The sequence below is a fragment of the Phanerochaete carnosa genome (assembly GCF_000300595.1).
Source record: "Phanerochaete carnosa HHB-10118-sp unplaced genomic scaffold PHACAscaffold_33, whole genome shotgun sequence".
Taxonomy (NCBI): domain Eukaryota; kingdom Fungi; phylum Basidiomycota; class Agaricomycetes; order Polyporales; family Phanerochaetaceae; genus Phanerochaete; species Phanerochaete carnosa.
In genome coordinates this window covers 1-15110 of record NW_006767660.1, presented here as the reverse complement: position 1 = coordinate 15110, position 15110 = coordinate 1, and the positions used below count along the sequence as shown (strand labels likewise).

Below are 15110 nucleotides of genomic sequence, written 5' to 3'. Positions count from 1 at the left end.
CGCCGTCTACGCCACTAGCACTGGCATGTCATCTGATCTTACCATCAAGTTCTCTGCTATCCCGCAAGGCGAGGGGGAGCCTGGCAGGGAAGAATTTTCTCTTCACCTTACCCGCATTGGCAAGCAGGTCCGACTCGAAGGCCGTCTTCAGATATACAACACTGTGGGAGTCACCGCATCTGCGACGCGCGAGTACTATAGAGGGACGTTGGCTCAGCGCAGTCTGAATGACCCCGAGACCGACGTATTCATCAAGCTCGCATACGCGCAAATCCTCGACGACGCAGCCGGACTCAGAACCGAGGCCAACTTCTATAACAAGCAGCTGAAAGCATTGCAAGGGGACGTCGTACCTGTGTGCTACGGGATTTACGAAGGAGAGCACGACGACGGCGATCCTATTGTCTGCCTTGTTCTCGAGTATATGGGCGAGCCTGCCGAAGACGGGCTTGGCTCTCTTGACATGGACGTCCGGTGAGCGATCGTCAGGCCCCTCCGCTCTTTACAGCACCACTCAACCTGGTATCCATAGGCTGGAAGTTCTGCGTTCGGTGGTCCAGGTGCACCTTGCCGGGGTGATGCATAACGACACCAACGACGACAGCGTCTTGTTCTCCTCTACGCCCGACAGCAAGCCCCGTATTATCGACTTCGAACACGCCGAGAAGCACAAATGCAGGCGTAAGCTCGAGATTGTCGAGGGCGCCCCCGCTCCAGAACGTTTGTTGTTCGGCTGTCCAGAGCTTTGGGATCTTGCTGCCAACATGGGCATTTGGCGCTCTCGTACGTCTATTCCTGATCGCTGCATCCTTGCACACTAACAAGCAGTTCTAATTCAGAGTATGTCTGCTTCTACGGCGAATACGTTGACGAGGACACCATTGATTCTCCACAAGTTCTCATCGACGCGGTCCGTTCTATGACCTTTCTTCCACAGGAGGATATTGAGAGACGAGCAAATAAGGCGTACGAGATGGTGCAAGTATTTAAGGAGAATGGTGGGTATCGACCAAGGGATTTCAACCCCGACGATTGGGTATTTTGAGCCTTTTATTGCCGGACTTCACTGCGCTTAGACGGAATATTATGCAATAAATGCATATGCTTTTTCGCCGTTTTGTTGAGGATGGTCGGAAATTTTTTTCAACAACCAGTTTTGCGAAGCTGGACGAAGGCGCTGGCTATGGCGGTCGTTCCGAGTCTTCGTCTGCATCATGGCCCATACTTGGCACTTCGCCCAAAACCAAAACCGATGTCGAATTCCCACCGCAGCCGGTTACACCCTGGCGTCTTCCTCCCCGGATTCTATTACCGCGGAGACAATGGCGGCCTCCGTCGTTTGACCCTGTCTTGAAGCAGCAGCAGAAGACGGCTGCGGTGACCTATATAAGGTTCGCATGCTTTTGGTGCCGTATACTGTACTTTTTCGACCTGAATGGCGGCGGATGACTGTGACCGTGTACAACCGTAGCGACGACGGCGGTGGCGGCCCCGATCAATTTTGGGTGGTTTTCTATGGGTGCGCCGCAAGCCCAAAAAATTTGGCCCACCCATAGCGAGTCGCTCTGTAACCCGTGATGACAACCTCCGAGCCGCCAAGCAGCGGATTTGAGGCCCCTGAGACCTGTGGCCGCTGTTCAGGTCGAAAATCTACAGTACACTTCGTTCTTGTTTCAAGCTCAAGCTGGAGCACTGGTCCCGACTTCTGACCCTACCGTCAAAGTTGAGCTTCAAGTTCTCCAAGAGCTTCGCTCTCCAACCGACTTGTCTCTGCAGGGACTGCCGGCCCCGTAATCCGATGTCGGGAGAATGAGTGTTGCGTACTCGCGGCAGCAAGGATCCAAGCGGACACTGCCATGTTGTCCATGCAGTTTGACTGCCGGACATCACGAATATGGCTGCAAGAGCCACAGCAGACATTGCTTGCACTGTCAACTCTCACTGGGGGTCCACCTAACCATGTGACGTCGCTGAGTAGGACGATCTCTAGATAGGTGGTATCCGCCAATTGTCAGCAACTAACAATCCAACTGGACTGAGCTACGACAAAGCTGAGGAGACAGACGAGAGGAAAGTGAGTGATGAAAGACCAGCTCGAGTCTGGCTTGTTATTGAGCAGTATGAGCTCCTTATATACATGTCGGACTGAATATCTAGAATATCCTACGAATATACGGAGGTGTATAGAAAGTGAAAGAATACCATGGAACTCGGGAGAACCATCTAAAATGTGTGATATTCATGACATTACCCCCCCGTCTAGAATCGTGTCCTCACGATTATTTACCAGTCGATCCAAAACCCCCTGATCCTCGTTGAGTTTCTGCTAAACTCGACACCTCCTCGATATCACATGACGCAATGCGTTCCATAATGACTTGTGCGATTCGATCGCCGGCGCGTACCTGGAAGGGTTGATTGGTGGAATTGATTAACACTACGCGTACTTCTCCGGTGTAATCTCGGTCTACGACTCCAGCGCCGACGTCTATCCCCTTGACTGCTAACCCACTTCGTGGCGCAATTCGCGCGTAGGTTCTGTGAGGGGCATGCATTGCTATGCCGGTGCCGACAATCTTGCGGTCTCGTGCCGGTATCTTAACGCTTTCAGCCGAGTAAAGATCAAACCCAGCAGATTCTTCCGATCCTTGCTTTGGGAGAATTCCACCCATTCGTTGTACCAAAAGAGTGGTATCATGTGTGAGTATGTGAACAGGTCATGTTAATAGAGGGGGAATTTGAATCGTCATAGGCGCGGGTTTGTCGGGACGTCTAGCATGGAATTCCTGAAGGAGTTCTTGACAGTTGGTCAAGTTTGCCCGTGACTCCCAGGATCGGCGATCGCCGTGGGGACTGTTCTTCCAGAGTACCTGATACTCCAGGTTCCCATTTTGATCACGATGGGAATCAAGAATGTCTTCGACTTCCCATTCTTCCTCGCCATTTATGAGGTCAGGGACTATCGGCTCTCGTCGCTGTGAGAGATACGTGGGTTCTCTGAAGGGACTAAGGAGGCTTTCATTGAAAACAGGGTGTTGTTTCCATTAACGTAGGAGTTCCAACTCATAGGCGGAAGCACCGACTTTGCGTTTGACCTTGAAGGGTCCATATTGCTTATCGTCAAGCTTTTTCACCGGCCTGTCAGTTCGGATGTTTATCCCTTCTAGCCAAACTTTATCCCCTACTTTGTACTCCGGTCCACTCTTCCTCTTCCTGTCGTAGAAGCGCTTCATGGTTTCCTGCGCTAGATTGATAGCCGCGCTAGTGTCCTCACATACTCGATCCATTCTGTCGACAAACTGTTGGACGTTTTCGCTTAATCCTTCTCGTACCGGTTGGGTTCCCTCATAAGGGTGATACCCTTTATTGACGAAGAACGGAGTATACCCGGTAGACGAGTGGACTTTATTGTTATAGGAAAAGGCCGCGAGTGGCAACCATTCGGCCCAATCTGCTTGTCGGTAGTTGATGAATAATCAGAGGTATTGTTCTATCTCGCGATTGATGCGTTCCGTTTGTCCGTCTGTCTGAGGGTGATACGCGGTTGAAGGATTGGCTTCGATTCCGAGAGATCGGTATAGTTCGGAGATGAACTGATTCTTGAATTCAGTTCCCCTATCGCTGATGATCTTTCGGGGTAATCCATGATGTGCGACTACGTTATCGCGGAGTGCCTTTGCCCATCCTTCGGCGTTGAGCTCAATGGTACTTAGTATCGTGATTATCTGTTTAGAGTACATACAGACAATCACGAGGATAGCGTTGTACCCGAAAGATTCCGGTAATATGCCTATCTTGTCCACGGAGATTACTTCCCAGAGTCGTGAAGGAATTTCGTTCGGAAATAGAAGTCCGGTAGGTCATGTTGTATGAACCTTGGTCTTCTGGCATTTTTTGCATCCGGCCATGTACTTCCTGATATCTTCTCGAATTCAGGGCCACCAGTAGTCACGCGTGACCATTTCGTGCGTCTTGTATTGACCAGGGTGTCCAGCCAATGGGGTATCATGGTGATGAGCAATGATTTGCTCACGGAGTTTTCTATTTACTGGTACGTAAATACGGTTCTTCCAGGTCACGAGTCCGGTACTATCTTCGTTCCAGTCTTTCTCTTTGTTCTGTAAGGCTATGGTAACTAGCGAATCTTGGTTCTTTTTGTATTTTTTAATTTCTGTGATCCAGTCCTGGTCGATTCCTTCTAAACTAAATACGGTACTACGAATCAGGGCACAAAAATGTTCTGGTTTCAGTAACACGATATCTGAATTGTCCTCCTTTCCTGCATTGTGTCTCTTTTGGCGAGATAATCTGTCTGCTTTGCCGTTAGATTTACCAGGTTTGTGATGCAACGAGTATTGGTATTCAGCTAACTCGGTTACCCATCGGGCTTGCCGCCAGTTGAGCTTCTGCGGTTTCCGGAAGTATTCTAGATTCTTGTGATCCGTCCATATTTCAAACGGATGTATGGCGCCCATAAGGTACTGACGCCACTCATCAAGACTAGTCATGATCGCGAGAAGTTCCTTGTCGTAAATCTCGTAATTTCTTTCGGCAGCTGTCATGGCTTTAGACAGGTAAGCAACAGGTTTCCATTTGCCATCTTGCTTCTGGGCTAATTCCGCTCCTATGGCAAAGTCTGAGGCGTCGCATTCTACTCGGTATGGATCGTCATCATTGGGTATAGCTAGTACTGGCACTGTGCAGAGAGCGTTCTTCAGGCTCGTAAAGGCTACTTCTTGGTCGACAGTCCATTTGAAAGTAGCATTTCCCGTTAATGAGCTGAGCGGTTTTGCTATTTTGCCATAATCTCGGATGAATCTTCGGTAGAAGTTGGTAAATCCGAGAAACGCCTGGATATCTCGTTTGCACTCGGGCCGGGGCCAGTTGACAACTCCTTCTATCTTAACTGGGTCTATGCGAACAACTCCTTTTCCTACTATCATCCCAAGGTATTCTATCTCTGCCTTCTCGAACTCGCACTTTTCCGGTTTCAGATAAAGTTTGTGTTCCCTTAAGATCTGAAGAACTGGCTGCGTGATCCGACGGTGTTCTTTTAAATCTTGAGTGAAGATCATGATGTCGTCTAGATAGACTACCACGTGTCCTTGACTGATGAGATCTCGGAATATATTGTTCATCATGGTTTGGAACGTAGCCGGGGGATTGGTAAGACCAAAAAACATGACAAGTGGTTCAAATAATCCTCAATTTGTTAGGAATGCTGCCTTCTCTTCATCTCCTTCCTTGATGCGGATATTGTTGTATTCCCATCGGACGTCTAATTTCGTAAAGTACCACGCCTGCTTCAACTTGTCCACTAGTTCCTGTATCAAAGGAAGTGGGTAGCGGTTTTTAATTGTCAGCTCATTCAGCTTTCGATAATCTTGTACGGGTCAAAGTCGTCCATCTTTTTTCTTGACGAAGAAGAATGGAGAAGCCCACGGAGATTGGATGGTCCGATTCTCCCAGTTCGGAGGTTCTCTTCTATGAACTCATCAAGTTCTCTTTGTTCGCTTACAGAGATAGGGTAAACTTTGCAACTGATCAGTTGCACGCCTGGTGTGAGCTCGATTGCATGGTCCCATGGTTGTCTTTGCGGTAGCGAGTCAAAGTCTTCTTTGCTGAATACGTCAGAGTAATTATGATAGTGACTCGGGACGGTATTTTCAAAAGTCTTGGCTTCGTATTTCAGGCTTTCTTTGATTGCTAGATTGGTGGCTGTGGTGCGAATACGTGCTGCTCCCGTAGCAAAGTATGTTTCATGGTCTAGAATGAAGATTCTATCCCCTTCTTCTAGGTGAGCCTCCAGATCGCTGGGCTCTTCCTGATCGGCATCAATATCAATTAATCGGGCAGCATATTTGCAGGTAATCGGGCACCGATCAAATTGAATGATTTGTTCCTGCCAATCAATAGATGGGTTGTGAATCTGTAACCACTCATATCCAAGGAAAATTGGAGTTTTCCCTAGATTGGTAACGGCAAACGGAAGTCGTTCCACGTGGTCCTGAATTTCCACCCTTAACTCAACGAAGTCGGTGATAGCACCGCCGGCATTGTGCGTGCCGTCCGCGTTATAGACAGGGATCGGTGATGGCAGTTTCTTTGTGGCAATGTTGTTATCGCGGACAAACTGTGCATCAATCGAAGATCCAGTACATCCTGTGTCTAATAACGCTTTGACTGATAAGCGTTGCTGTGTGTCTAGGGTGGTGATGATCATGGGAACGTCCATCTGTGTCCCCTTCCTTCCTCGGATAAATCGAGGTTGTTTTCGTAATTCATTCAAGAAGTCTATGGCTTCTTCTTCTTTCATTTGCCTGATTTGGTTCATACAGGCTTCGGAGGCGTCAACACTCTTCTTTGAGTGTACCCATTCAGTCAACAATCCAAGCGCTGCGGCTTCTTTGCTGATTATCCATTGGCGGATCCAAGCCGCTGTCCAAGGTGTGTGGCGCTGCCACTGCGTAGGTTCGGTCTGATGTTCTGGTGTAGGTAATAATTTTTTATTCGGGGGAATTAAGCAAGAGGGTTGAGCCTCTCCGCGCCGCTCTGCGGACGCCTCTTTTTTTGGTATATACATTGCTACTCCAAACTAAGAACACAGATAGTTCGTGAAATTACGTTCGGTCAACTCGGCTACGCGCCTGGCTGACCGCTTGCAAAACCCTTCATGGCCGCGCAAATTTCTTCGCGAATTGCCGCCTTCCAATCAAATGGTTCTGCCATCGCAGCAGGGGCTTCGGTGAGCGATGCGAGTGGTGTGAATGTATTGGTAGTGGGAACCACTGGGGTTTCTGCGGCTCGTACTTGTTGAGCTTGTTGCCGATTGGGGCAATTGCGCGAAAGATGTCCCTTTTCTCCACATCGGAAGCAAAGACCCAAGCGTCGTGCCTGGTCTAGCTCCATTGGCTGGCCCCTGCCGCCGAACGTGACACCTGTCCCATCGCGGCGTGTTTGAACCGGGGCGTTTGCAGCCGGCGCGGCTACGTTAGCCGGTGTTCGTGGTGTATTTTGTGTCTGCTGCTGCCGTGGCTGGAATTGCCCTTGTCATTGGGGCTGCGGGTTTCGCCTACGGTATTGCTGCTGGTTCAGGTCGATGCGCGCGACCCGTAGCTTATAGAGCACGTATGTGGTGGGGAGTTCTTCTAAGGAGTTGTATAGGAGCTGAATGATGTCGGCCCGTAGTGCCTTTTCCAGTAGCAATTTGAGTTCCTGGAAATGCGCTTCGAAATCGTGAATATTCGCCTGGAAGGCACACAACTTGAATTTTGAGAAATACTCCTGTGCGGATAGCATTCCCATTTGCATTGCCTGAAGCCGATTGTATGCTTCAGCTTGTTCATTGATTAGGAAATGCTTGTCTAGATCTTCCCACAGTGCTTTTGTGGTCTGTATCACGGCATTCTCATCCGTGTCGTACTTCTTCATGAACGTGGCTACGTATTCGCCAGCATGTCCTCCTTTCATGTAGGACAGAATCATAAGAACTCTGTCAAATTGTTCCGGTAGCTGCTTCCTCTGCGTGACTACGTATAGCTTCATCTGCATTTTCCAAGCGATGTACTTGGATTTCGTGCCGTCGAAGGCGTCTGGTTTCATCGCGCTTCCATTGAGGAACGCGGCATTGTCTTGGTTATCGGCCATTGCGCCGGGATCGGATGGGGATGAAGGTGGAGTGGGAGAACGTCAGGAAGGTGGGTCCGAGGCTTCCGAATCTTCTACCACTTCTTCTACGGGGTCTGGTGGGCCCTCTAGTGGTGCTTTGGATTCTCCGAGGGCAATTGAGCGGAGGTGATCGGTGACGGACTCAAGGGTGTCTCGTCTGGTTCTGGGTTCTGAACCGGATGCTACGGGTTGCAGGACTGCGATCGATTCGGAAGGTGCTCCTGTGGGAACTCTTTGTAGCAGTTCTCCACGTAATCCTTCTCTACACCGGGGACAACAAGTACTATTATCCAGGGAATGTGGACACGGCTGTTGCACACAGTATCGTACGTTATCGCCACGTATGTATATGGATCTCTCCTCTAGTACTCGGTGCGTATGTCCTCTACAATCACAGGAAGGTGTGGTCATAGGTTGTCGGGTCTGTGAAGCTTATCTTGCAGCAACTCTGGGACCAATCGTGTTGGAACGACCGGATCAGAGGTAGAATTTGCCAAGATAGGGATTTGGTCGGTGTATATACGGAATTTCGAATTTTTACAGTTCTACGATATAGTTCAAAGCCCCAAGAGAGCAATTATGTCTCTCTTGGTCCAACGCCTGGGGTAGGGATTGCCGATATGAAGCTTTGTCTCTTTTCTGACGCCCAGCCTCAGCCGGTTGCCACGTCGTACTCAGGATAACCGTGTGCACTGCACAACACGTTTAGTGCCAGCTATGGTAGGCCGGGGCACGAATCCAATACAAACACGACCTGGTCGAGCTCCAACGGAGCAAGGGATTACCAGGGATCGGATAGGGAGGTGGTTATGTGCAAGTGCACGGAGAAAGGTTCCCGGGGTCTTGATGCGATAGAGTCGATAGGGTTAGGTTTAGGGTGAGATTTCGGTTGGGTGATATGAGATGGATCGTCGTGTGGAGATGTGTGATGGTTGGTGTGAGAGTGACGGGGATCGTCATAGGGCAGTTGGTGGAGACTCGAGCTAATGTCAGCAACTAACAATCCAACTGGACTGAGCTACGACAAAGCTGAGGAGACAGACGAGAGGAAAGTGAGTGAGGAAAGACCAGCTCGAGTCTGGCTTGTTATTGAGCAGTATGAGCTCCTTATATACATGTCGGACTGAATATCTAGAATATCCTACGAATATACGGAGGTGTATAGAAAGTGAAAGAATACCATGGAACTCGGGAGAACCATCCAAAATGTGTGATATTCATGACACCAATACACGGAGCAGGATTCAGAATGACAGGGATTCGCAGTGGTGTAAGTTTAGATATGTGAGATTCTGCAATGAGCTCTTCAGAGCTGCATTATGCGACACACGTCCAGGGGGGCCATCGCAATCACGATGGATGACGGTGCGGCATGCCGGTAAAAGGCGAAGGAGTGTGATCCAGAGTGGACGGTTGGGGTAGTGCTTGATATCAAACTACAGCATAGTAATGTGTCTTGCAAGCCAGGCTGATAGCGGGGATTGCAGTGTACCATAGAGCATACAGCAGTCCTCCTCGCTCCTCAAACCGAGTTCGGTGAAGAGATGAGGGCGAAAGTGTCGGGACTAAGCCTTCGAGACCAAGGAGAGCTTTGATACTACATTTATGTCATTGGTTATCTTCACCAAGTCGTGTGTGTAGTCGCGCAGCTCAACAGGGAGTCGCTTCCAAGAGTGGCTGAACGTTAAGAACGGCCCAGACCGGGATTTCTCATCTGAAGGAGAATTATGAGCCGCTCAGCCAGGCGATCCCTTGAAATGGCGACTCACGCAATGCCATATATTGCGACCTACATTGCCGTCGCCTTGCTTTCTTGGTCATGGTAGCTGTTGCGTTGAAACGTTGCGCGGAATCCACATACGACTCATAGCGATGATAGCCAAGCCGGGAAGAGCGCATCAGGCGATTAGATCACGTAGAGACCTTGTGACGCTTTCCTGCCAAACCACAGACCGCGGATTCATTGCGATATATAATATCTTCCAATCGGATGTGAACGGCGAGTATTTGATGCATTTTCAAACAGCAAAACCGAGCCACGAGAATAAACATGATACTGTCCCAGGCTATACGCCTTGAGATCTACACTGAGGCTGAGGCTGACTAAGCTATGCCGACAAATTCAGAGGGGGAAACAAGACGACGGAAGTACCGTGCGCCATCAGAAAACGACCAGTAACTTGGACGCAGTATACGGCGGGCACCGCGAGCAACAACTATGGAGCCTCGACGGGGCCGCTCAGCGCAGTGCATGGCAAGAACGGAAACCTGGGTCCCGGGAGCCGATTGTAGTACTATTTATGCAGTATTCTCTGGAACGCCGATGACTTTGGCGGAGCCGAAGGCGGGAGACGGATGAACCTGTACGACCTTCCAGCCGGTCTGCTCCATGAGCTCTTTCACCTGCTTCGGCGTGCGCTCTTTCCCATTGAAAATTGTCATCATCTGTTTTTTTGCATCAATATGGTGGGCGGTCTGCGACGTAAGAGCAAAAGGCGCACCTGCACGTCCGCATGGTACAAAAGGGTTGCGGAATGCCCCAGGTTCGGAAGCAGAGGTTTGGGATGGGCTGGACGCTCGACGCCTGCAATACCCTCCAGGCTGTCATCCTCGCATGCGTACGGGAGGAGGCTATCAACAATCAGGAGGCGAGTGTCTGGCGCAGCTGCATCCCGAAGGTGGCGCAAGATCTGAATACAGTAGTCGTCGGACCAGTCATGGAGGATGGTATGCAAAAGGAAGACCGAGGCATTCTTGACCGGTTGAGGAGTAAAGAAATCATGTGCTGCATCATGTATAAGTCCCGGTGGTCATCGTTGTACGTTGGGTTACTCGCCTTGGATGATGACCTTCTGAGACTTCACGGCGCCGGGTAATTGGCCATTCCAGAACTGAAAAGGCAGTGAGCCAGCTAGTAATTGATGATTGCGTAGATAAAATACGTACCTCAACAGCGTCCTTCACGATTTGTTCGCGATCCTGAACCACGAAGCGTAGATGTGAAAAGTTCTGGGCAAGTCTCATGGACTGGGAGCCAACTCCGCCGCCGACATCTACAACGACCGCATCTTGTTTCAGACTCTTCCAGTCGAAGCCTAATCATACAGTCATGATCTCAATCAGAATGCCTTATACAAGGTACGTACCCTCGAGGATCGCATTCCGAGGACCCGCCTGCTTGATACCCTCCAATGCAATGCCAAAGCGCTGAAGACGATACTCGTTACCCTTCTGCTCATACCACTCCCATGCGTCCAGCTTTGTATTGAAGGCAAGACTCAATGCGGTCTCATTTGGCTCCTGCGACTTGGCAATCTTGGGATCCAAGAGCATATCTCGTAGATATCCTCCTGCCTTCAAACCCTCATCCGTGCTGACGACACTGTTAATCTAATGTCGTCAATCGACACTCGGGCAAGCAACTCACCCGTACTCTACACCTGCAACTTGACCAAGAGTGCCAATATGCTTTGCCTCGGGGCTTGGATAGCTGCATTAGCCCGCGTCTATTGAGCAAGTAGAAATGGTATACTTGGCGAGAATATCTTTGACAGACTTCCCGGTGTCCAGGCAGGACGAGATGCGGTTGTGCGTGAAGACGTCAGGTGCGACTTCGACAAAGATATGATTAGTGGCGAGTACACGGAGGACACGTGCTGAAGCGGCCGTCAGACACAAGTTTCGTGGGAGGGATGTGAGGACGTGTACCAAGCTTTGACGGGTCGATATTGCTCGCCCGAGCAATCTCATTTACATGTGCTCCCTGCGACGCGGCACCATGAGCTGATAGTTTGACTGCACCACGGAAGCGCGACAAACCTTGGGACCGGCTTCTCTCAAGGCCTCAGCCACATTAGCCGCTGCTACAGCGCCTAGCGAGGCGGACAGGGTGTGCTACAAGAAGGTAGTTCGTGAGGTTAGTCTTCCTGGAACTTGTTTGTCATACCTGTGTTGACACGGCTGTGATGGAAAGTATCGGCGAGCGGACGGAGGTGATAAGTTGGTAAGCAGCGGAAATAATAAGAGCGCATGCCCTGTCGACCTCTGGCTGCATGCGTGCTGCCTCAGACTCTAGAGATATCGGCGTGTGAGGCGAAGGGAACTCCATGTTCTTCGATGCCAGTGAGGCCTCAATGGAATCAATGGAGTCCTGGATAATCTTGGACAGAGCCTTCAGCTCCGATAGAGTATTGGTAGTACTAGTGCTGGTTGTTAAGCCAGAGATTACGAGCAAGAGTACCACCTGCGTACCCGGTGCCCATTGCTCTCGACGCTTTGCTAGGACTGGAGTAGACCTTGGGGCGGGATGAGAGCGAGAGAGGTTTACGGGGCGGGATGAGAGCGAGAGGCCTTGGGACCTATGCTGGTGAGCGAGGGCTAAGAAGGCGTAAGGATTCAGGGGGTCACTGGCACTCTTATCAAGATTATGAGCACGAGATGCCTTGCCAAAACCCCGACGTCGATTAGCTGAAGTTCAGCAAGCGAATAACAAGCTAGCAGCCCCACTTGCTCTGTGCACAGAAGACGAGTATGACAGGGTGTGAGAACGAACTGTTGCGGCAAAGGTCCACCGCCAGATAGAAATTGCGCTGCTATCTTCCTCGGTTCTGGACTCCTAGTAGTGCTGATTCATGGGGTGACCGCGCTGTGATAGGAAATACATGATTTCGCTCATAGCATGGCAGATTGCGAGGGCAGCATGCATCCGCCGCCGCACGGTGGCAGATAACAGGGCCGACAATATTATTATACCACAGCTACTGGCCCCTGCGGAAGTCAAGCACCATGTCAGTCGCCGAGTAGGCCTTTCACGGTCACTGATGGAAGCATACCGTAACTCGTGTTCATAGTCCACGTCCATGTGAAAGGGGATAAATATAGGCTGCCTGGTGCTTACTCGTGAGCTTCCACGCTTTACTTACGTTTACTTACTGCAACTTATATAATAGACGCCAAATTAAGGAACGGGGAACTTATGCCCTTTAAGTACTCAAACTCCAGGCGCCAGAATCGTGCACGCGACTCTTCTGCTCCCAACCAGTACACTCGACAGTCAAAGTATGGCATGTGAGGTTGACACCACACCCTGATAGAGAAACGAGAGATTGCTGCTCGTCATCCGGCATTGGTCATAGGAACAAGCGATACCATGGTCGTATCTTCGGCTTCAGCGGCATCCTGCTGCCAGTGACCACCCAACGCCGAACCCACCGACGAGTCTTTGACGGCATGTTCCAACAGCTTTCTCATCCTGCATCTTGCGCCCGAGCGACGAGCATTTTCTTTAATTCAATCTTTTCTGAATCTAGACATTGTCTTCTGCAGAATGGTTGCAAACGAAGGACGAAATGACTCAACAAGAAGCCACGTTGACGAACAGCCTAAAGTGGGCGACGTAAGTCACAACGGCGAGAGCCACTCCGACGGTAACGGCAATGTCAGAGAACCCGCCGGCGAGGCAGGTTGTATGCAGGCTGCGGCCGAGACGGCAATCGGCGAGCGGGAGGTGAGCAGCCAGCCTGGTAAGTTCACACTTGTCATCTCTACCTCGGCTGCGAGCATACATCTTCAGATCGTGCCCCTGTGCATCTGACCACTTCGTTCGTGCTGTTCGACCCGTGCTTATGCTGGAGACGAAGGACAGTCACGCCGTTAAGCCGATGAAGGAGCTGGTTCTCTACCTGAAACCCTGTGAGAGCAGAAAAGGGGAGGTACCTTACATTTCTACTTGGCTTATAATGTTTCAAATATTGATTGGCTATCATCTAAACCCGTTCCGACGGTTCGACATGGCCGGTATGGTGAAGGAACACTTCTTAACTCTTCATACCGGTTCCGTGCCACCACTTATCCAGCAGCTCCCCTCGCCTCTATGATGAGCTCAAGGACGACGCGTCCGTTCCCGAAGGCTAATCGCACTCTCGGACTTCTGAAAAGCACAGCTCGCCAAATTACCTCTCTGGCTTCGTCGTCGCCTCATGCGGCGATGGCACCGTGCTCAGGCTACTTAGCTCCTGACTGTTCCGGCGCATCATCCTTCATACTCCATTCGTTCCGCTCTTTCATCAATCTTAACTTCTGAACGAACCAATTAGGCTGCCATGGACAATGCTATCGACTCCAGCCTCCGCATGTGCCTCACTTGTACCACACGCTATCCAACCGCGCTCGAGCTGTTAAGGGCTACCGCACGATCGAGGGAACTGAGACGAACGGGCTCTTTGTAGGGACCTCGAGAAGGGTGGCCAAGAAGCACTCGAGTTTGGACATGTCGGCGGCGTCGCGAACAGCAAGTGTACGAAGGATGGGAAACTGCGTGTTGTATGACTGGATGATTCTGCATGCCGCGATGCCCATATTTGCCATGTACCTGCCCGACACTACAGAAGTCCTGTGCCTACTCGCCGCTCCATCCGCGCAGCAGTGTAAGCCGACTACAGATGCGCCGAGCCCATGTGCAAGTGCGATAGGCGCAGATCATCTTTCACTCTGCCGACCCCACGGCGTTAGTCCACTTCGCTCAGGCTAGAGTTCTTGTCCGGCCATTGGAAGTATGGTCTGTATGCCATGTTTTAAAATTCAGTAGTGCCCGCGTTTGTCGTAGTCGAGCGGTAAAATTTATAGAAGTCCGGTGCAATGCGCTCCGGTGGTTACTATCCGCGTGCAAAGAATAAGACGAGACGGCGCAACTGATGTAGAGCACATTTATAAGACAACTTGTGACCGGATGCATGAAGCATCATCTACCAGTGAGAGCTGCTCCCTAGACGCAGCCGTCTACCGCTGTTACATGCGCTGGACTGGCGGAAAGGAGGGGCGCTGAACATTCCAAATGGGGCGAAGGGCGGCGCGCTCAAGTGTCCGCGTGAACACGGCGGGGGGAGCGCTTGACGTCCGTAGACTGCCGGATGGCGGCAAGCCTCGTCCTCATGTCCAACCTCCAACTAACCCGCCTGCGTCATACCTTCTCTACGTCCACTATCAGAAGCAGATCTTCGGGAGCGTAGAAATCCAGGTCCTTAGTGACATTACAGCGCATTCTGCGGAAGATTGACGAGAGGTTGCAGGAACTTGGCTCAGAGGCAGCATCGAAAATTCAGTAACCTCAATGTGCAATATTGCATCTAATCGCAGGCTGCCGCAGGAGCTCTTTGACATAATCATCGACAATCTCCACTCGGACAAGGACACGCTCAAAGAGTGCTCCCTCGTCTGCAGAAGCTGGGTCCCGTCCAGTTCTTTTCATCTCCTGCGCCGCGTGGCATGGCCGCTGTTGCATCACACTCGTCATACACACGATGATCCCAACGTCTCGCACCAAGATCACCAGTCTCTCTCGTCTCCGGATCCTATAGACACCAGCTTTCGCACCTGCCTTTCCATCCTGAAGTCGTCTGCTCGGCTGCAATCCTACGTCCGCGAGTTTGCACTGACATCTCACC

The 15110-nt window shown here is 50.8% G+C and overlaps 4 protein-coding genes across 4 annotated transcripts; 1 reads left to right on the top strand and 3 right to left on the bottom strand.

The window, feature by feature from the left end:
- Nucleotides 1-25: 25 nt before the first annotated feature.
- PHACADRAFT_214451 (uncharacterized protein) lies at nucleotides 26-1118 on the top strand (the record flags this gene model as incomplete). Its single annotated transcript, XM_007402147.1, has 3 exons — nucleotides 26-474; nucleotides 533-783; nucleotides 840-1118. The coding sequence occupies 3 exons, from the start codon at nucleotides 26-28 to the stop codon at nucleotides 1043-1045; spliced, it is 906 nt and encodes a 301-aa protein (XP_007402209.1). The 3' UTR covers nucleotides 1046-1118.
- A 5521-nt stretch (nucleotides 1119-6639) lies between these two features.
- Nucleotides 6640-7647, bottom strand: PHACADRAFT_201863 (uncharacterized protein; the record flags this gene model as incomplete). The annotated part of the gene is made up of 2 exons (XM_007402146.1): nucleotides 6640-6986; nucleotides 7077-7647. The coding sequence occupies 2 exons, from the start codon at nucleotides 7645-7647 to the stop codon at nucleotides 6640-6642; spliced, it is 918 nt and encodes a 305-aa protein (XP_007402208.1).
- A 2067-nt stretch (nucleotides 7648-9714) lies between these two features.
- On the bottom strand, nucleotides 9715-11875 carry PHACADRAFT_131852 (uncharacterized protein). The gene is made up of 11 exons (XM_007402145.1): nucleotides 11615-11875; nucleotides 11488-11562; nucleotides 11377-11431; nucleotides 11201-11324; nucleotides 11096-11149; nucleotides 10815-11041; nucleotides 10615-10763; nucleotides 10518-10559; nucleotides 10170-10421; nucleotides 9757-10113; nucleotides 9715-9735 (listed from the first exon to the last, which is right to left on the bottom strand). The coding sequence occupies exons 1-10, from the start codon at nucleotides 11774-11776 to the stop codon at nucleotides 9967-9969; spliced, it is 1287 nt and encodes a 428-aa protein (XP_007402207.1). The 5' UTR covers nucleotides 11777-11875; the 3' UTR covers nucleotides 9715-9735; nucleotides 9757-9966.
- Nucleotides 11876-13733: 1858 nt separating this feature from the next.
- Nucleotides 13734-14276, bottom strand: PHACADRAFT_265727 (uncharacterized protein). The gene has a single exon (XM_007402144.1). The coding sequence runs from the start codon at nucleotides 14023-14025 to the stop codon at nucleotides 13852-13854; it is 174 nt and encodes a 57-aa protein (XP_007402206.1). The 5' UTR covers nucleotides 14026-14276; the 3' UTR covers nucleotides 13734-13851.
- Nucleotides 14277-15110: the final 834 nt, after the last annotated feature.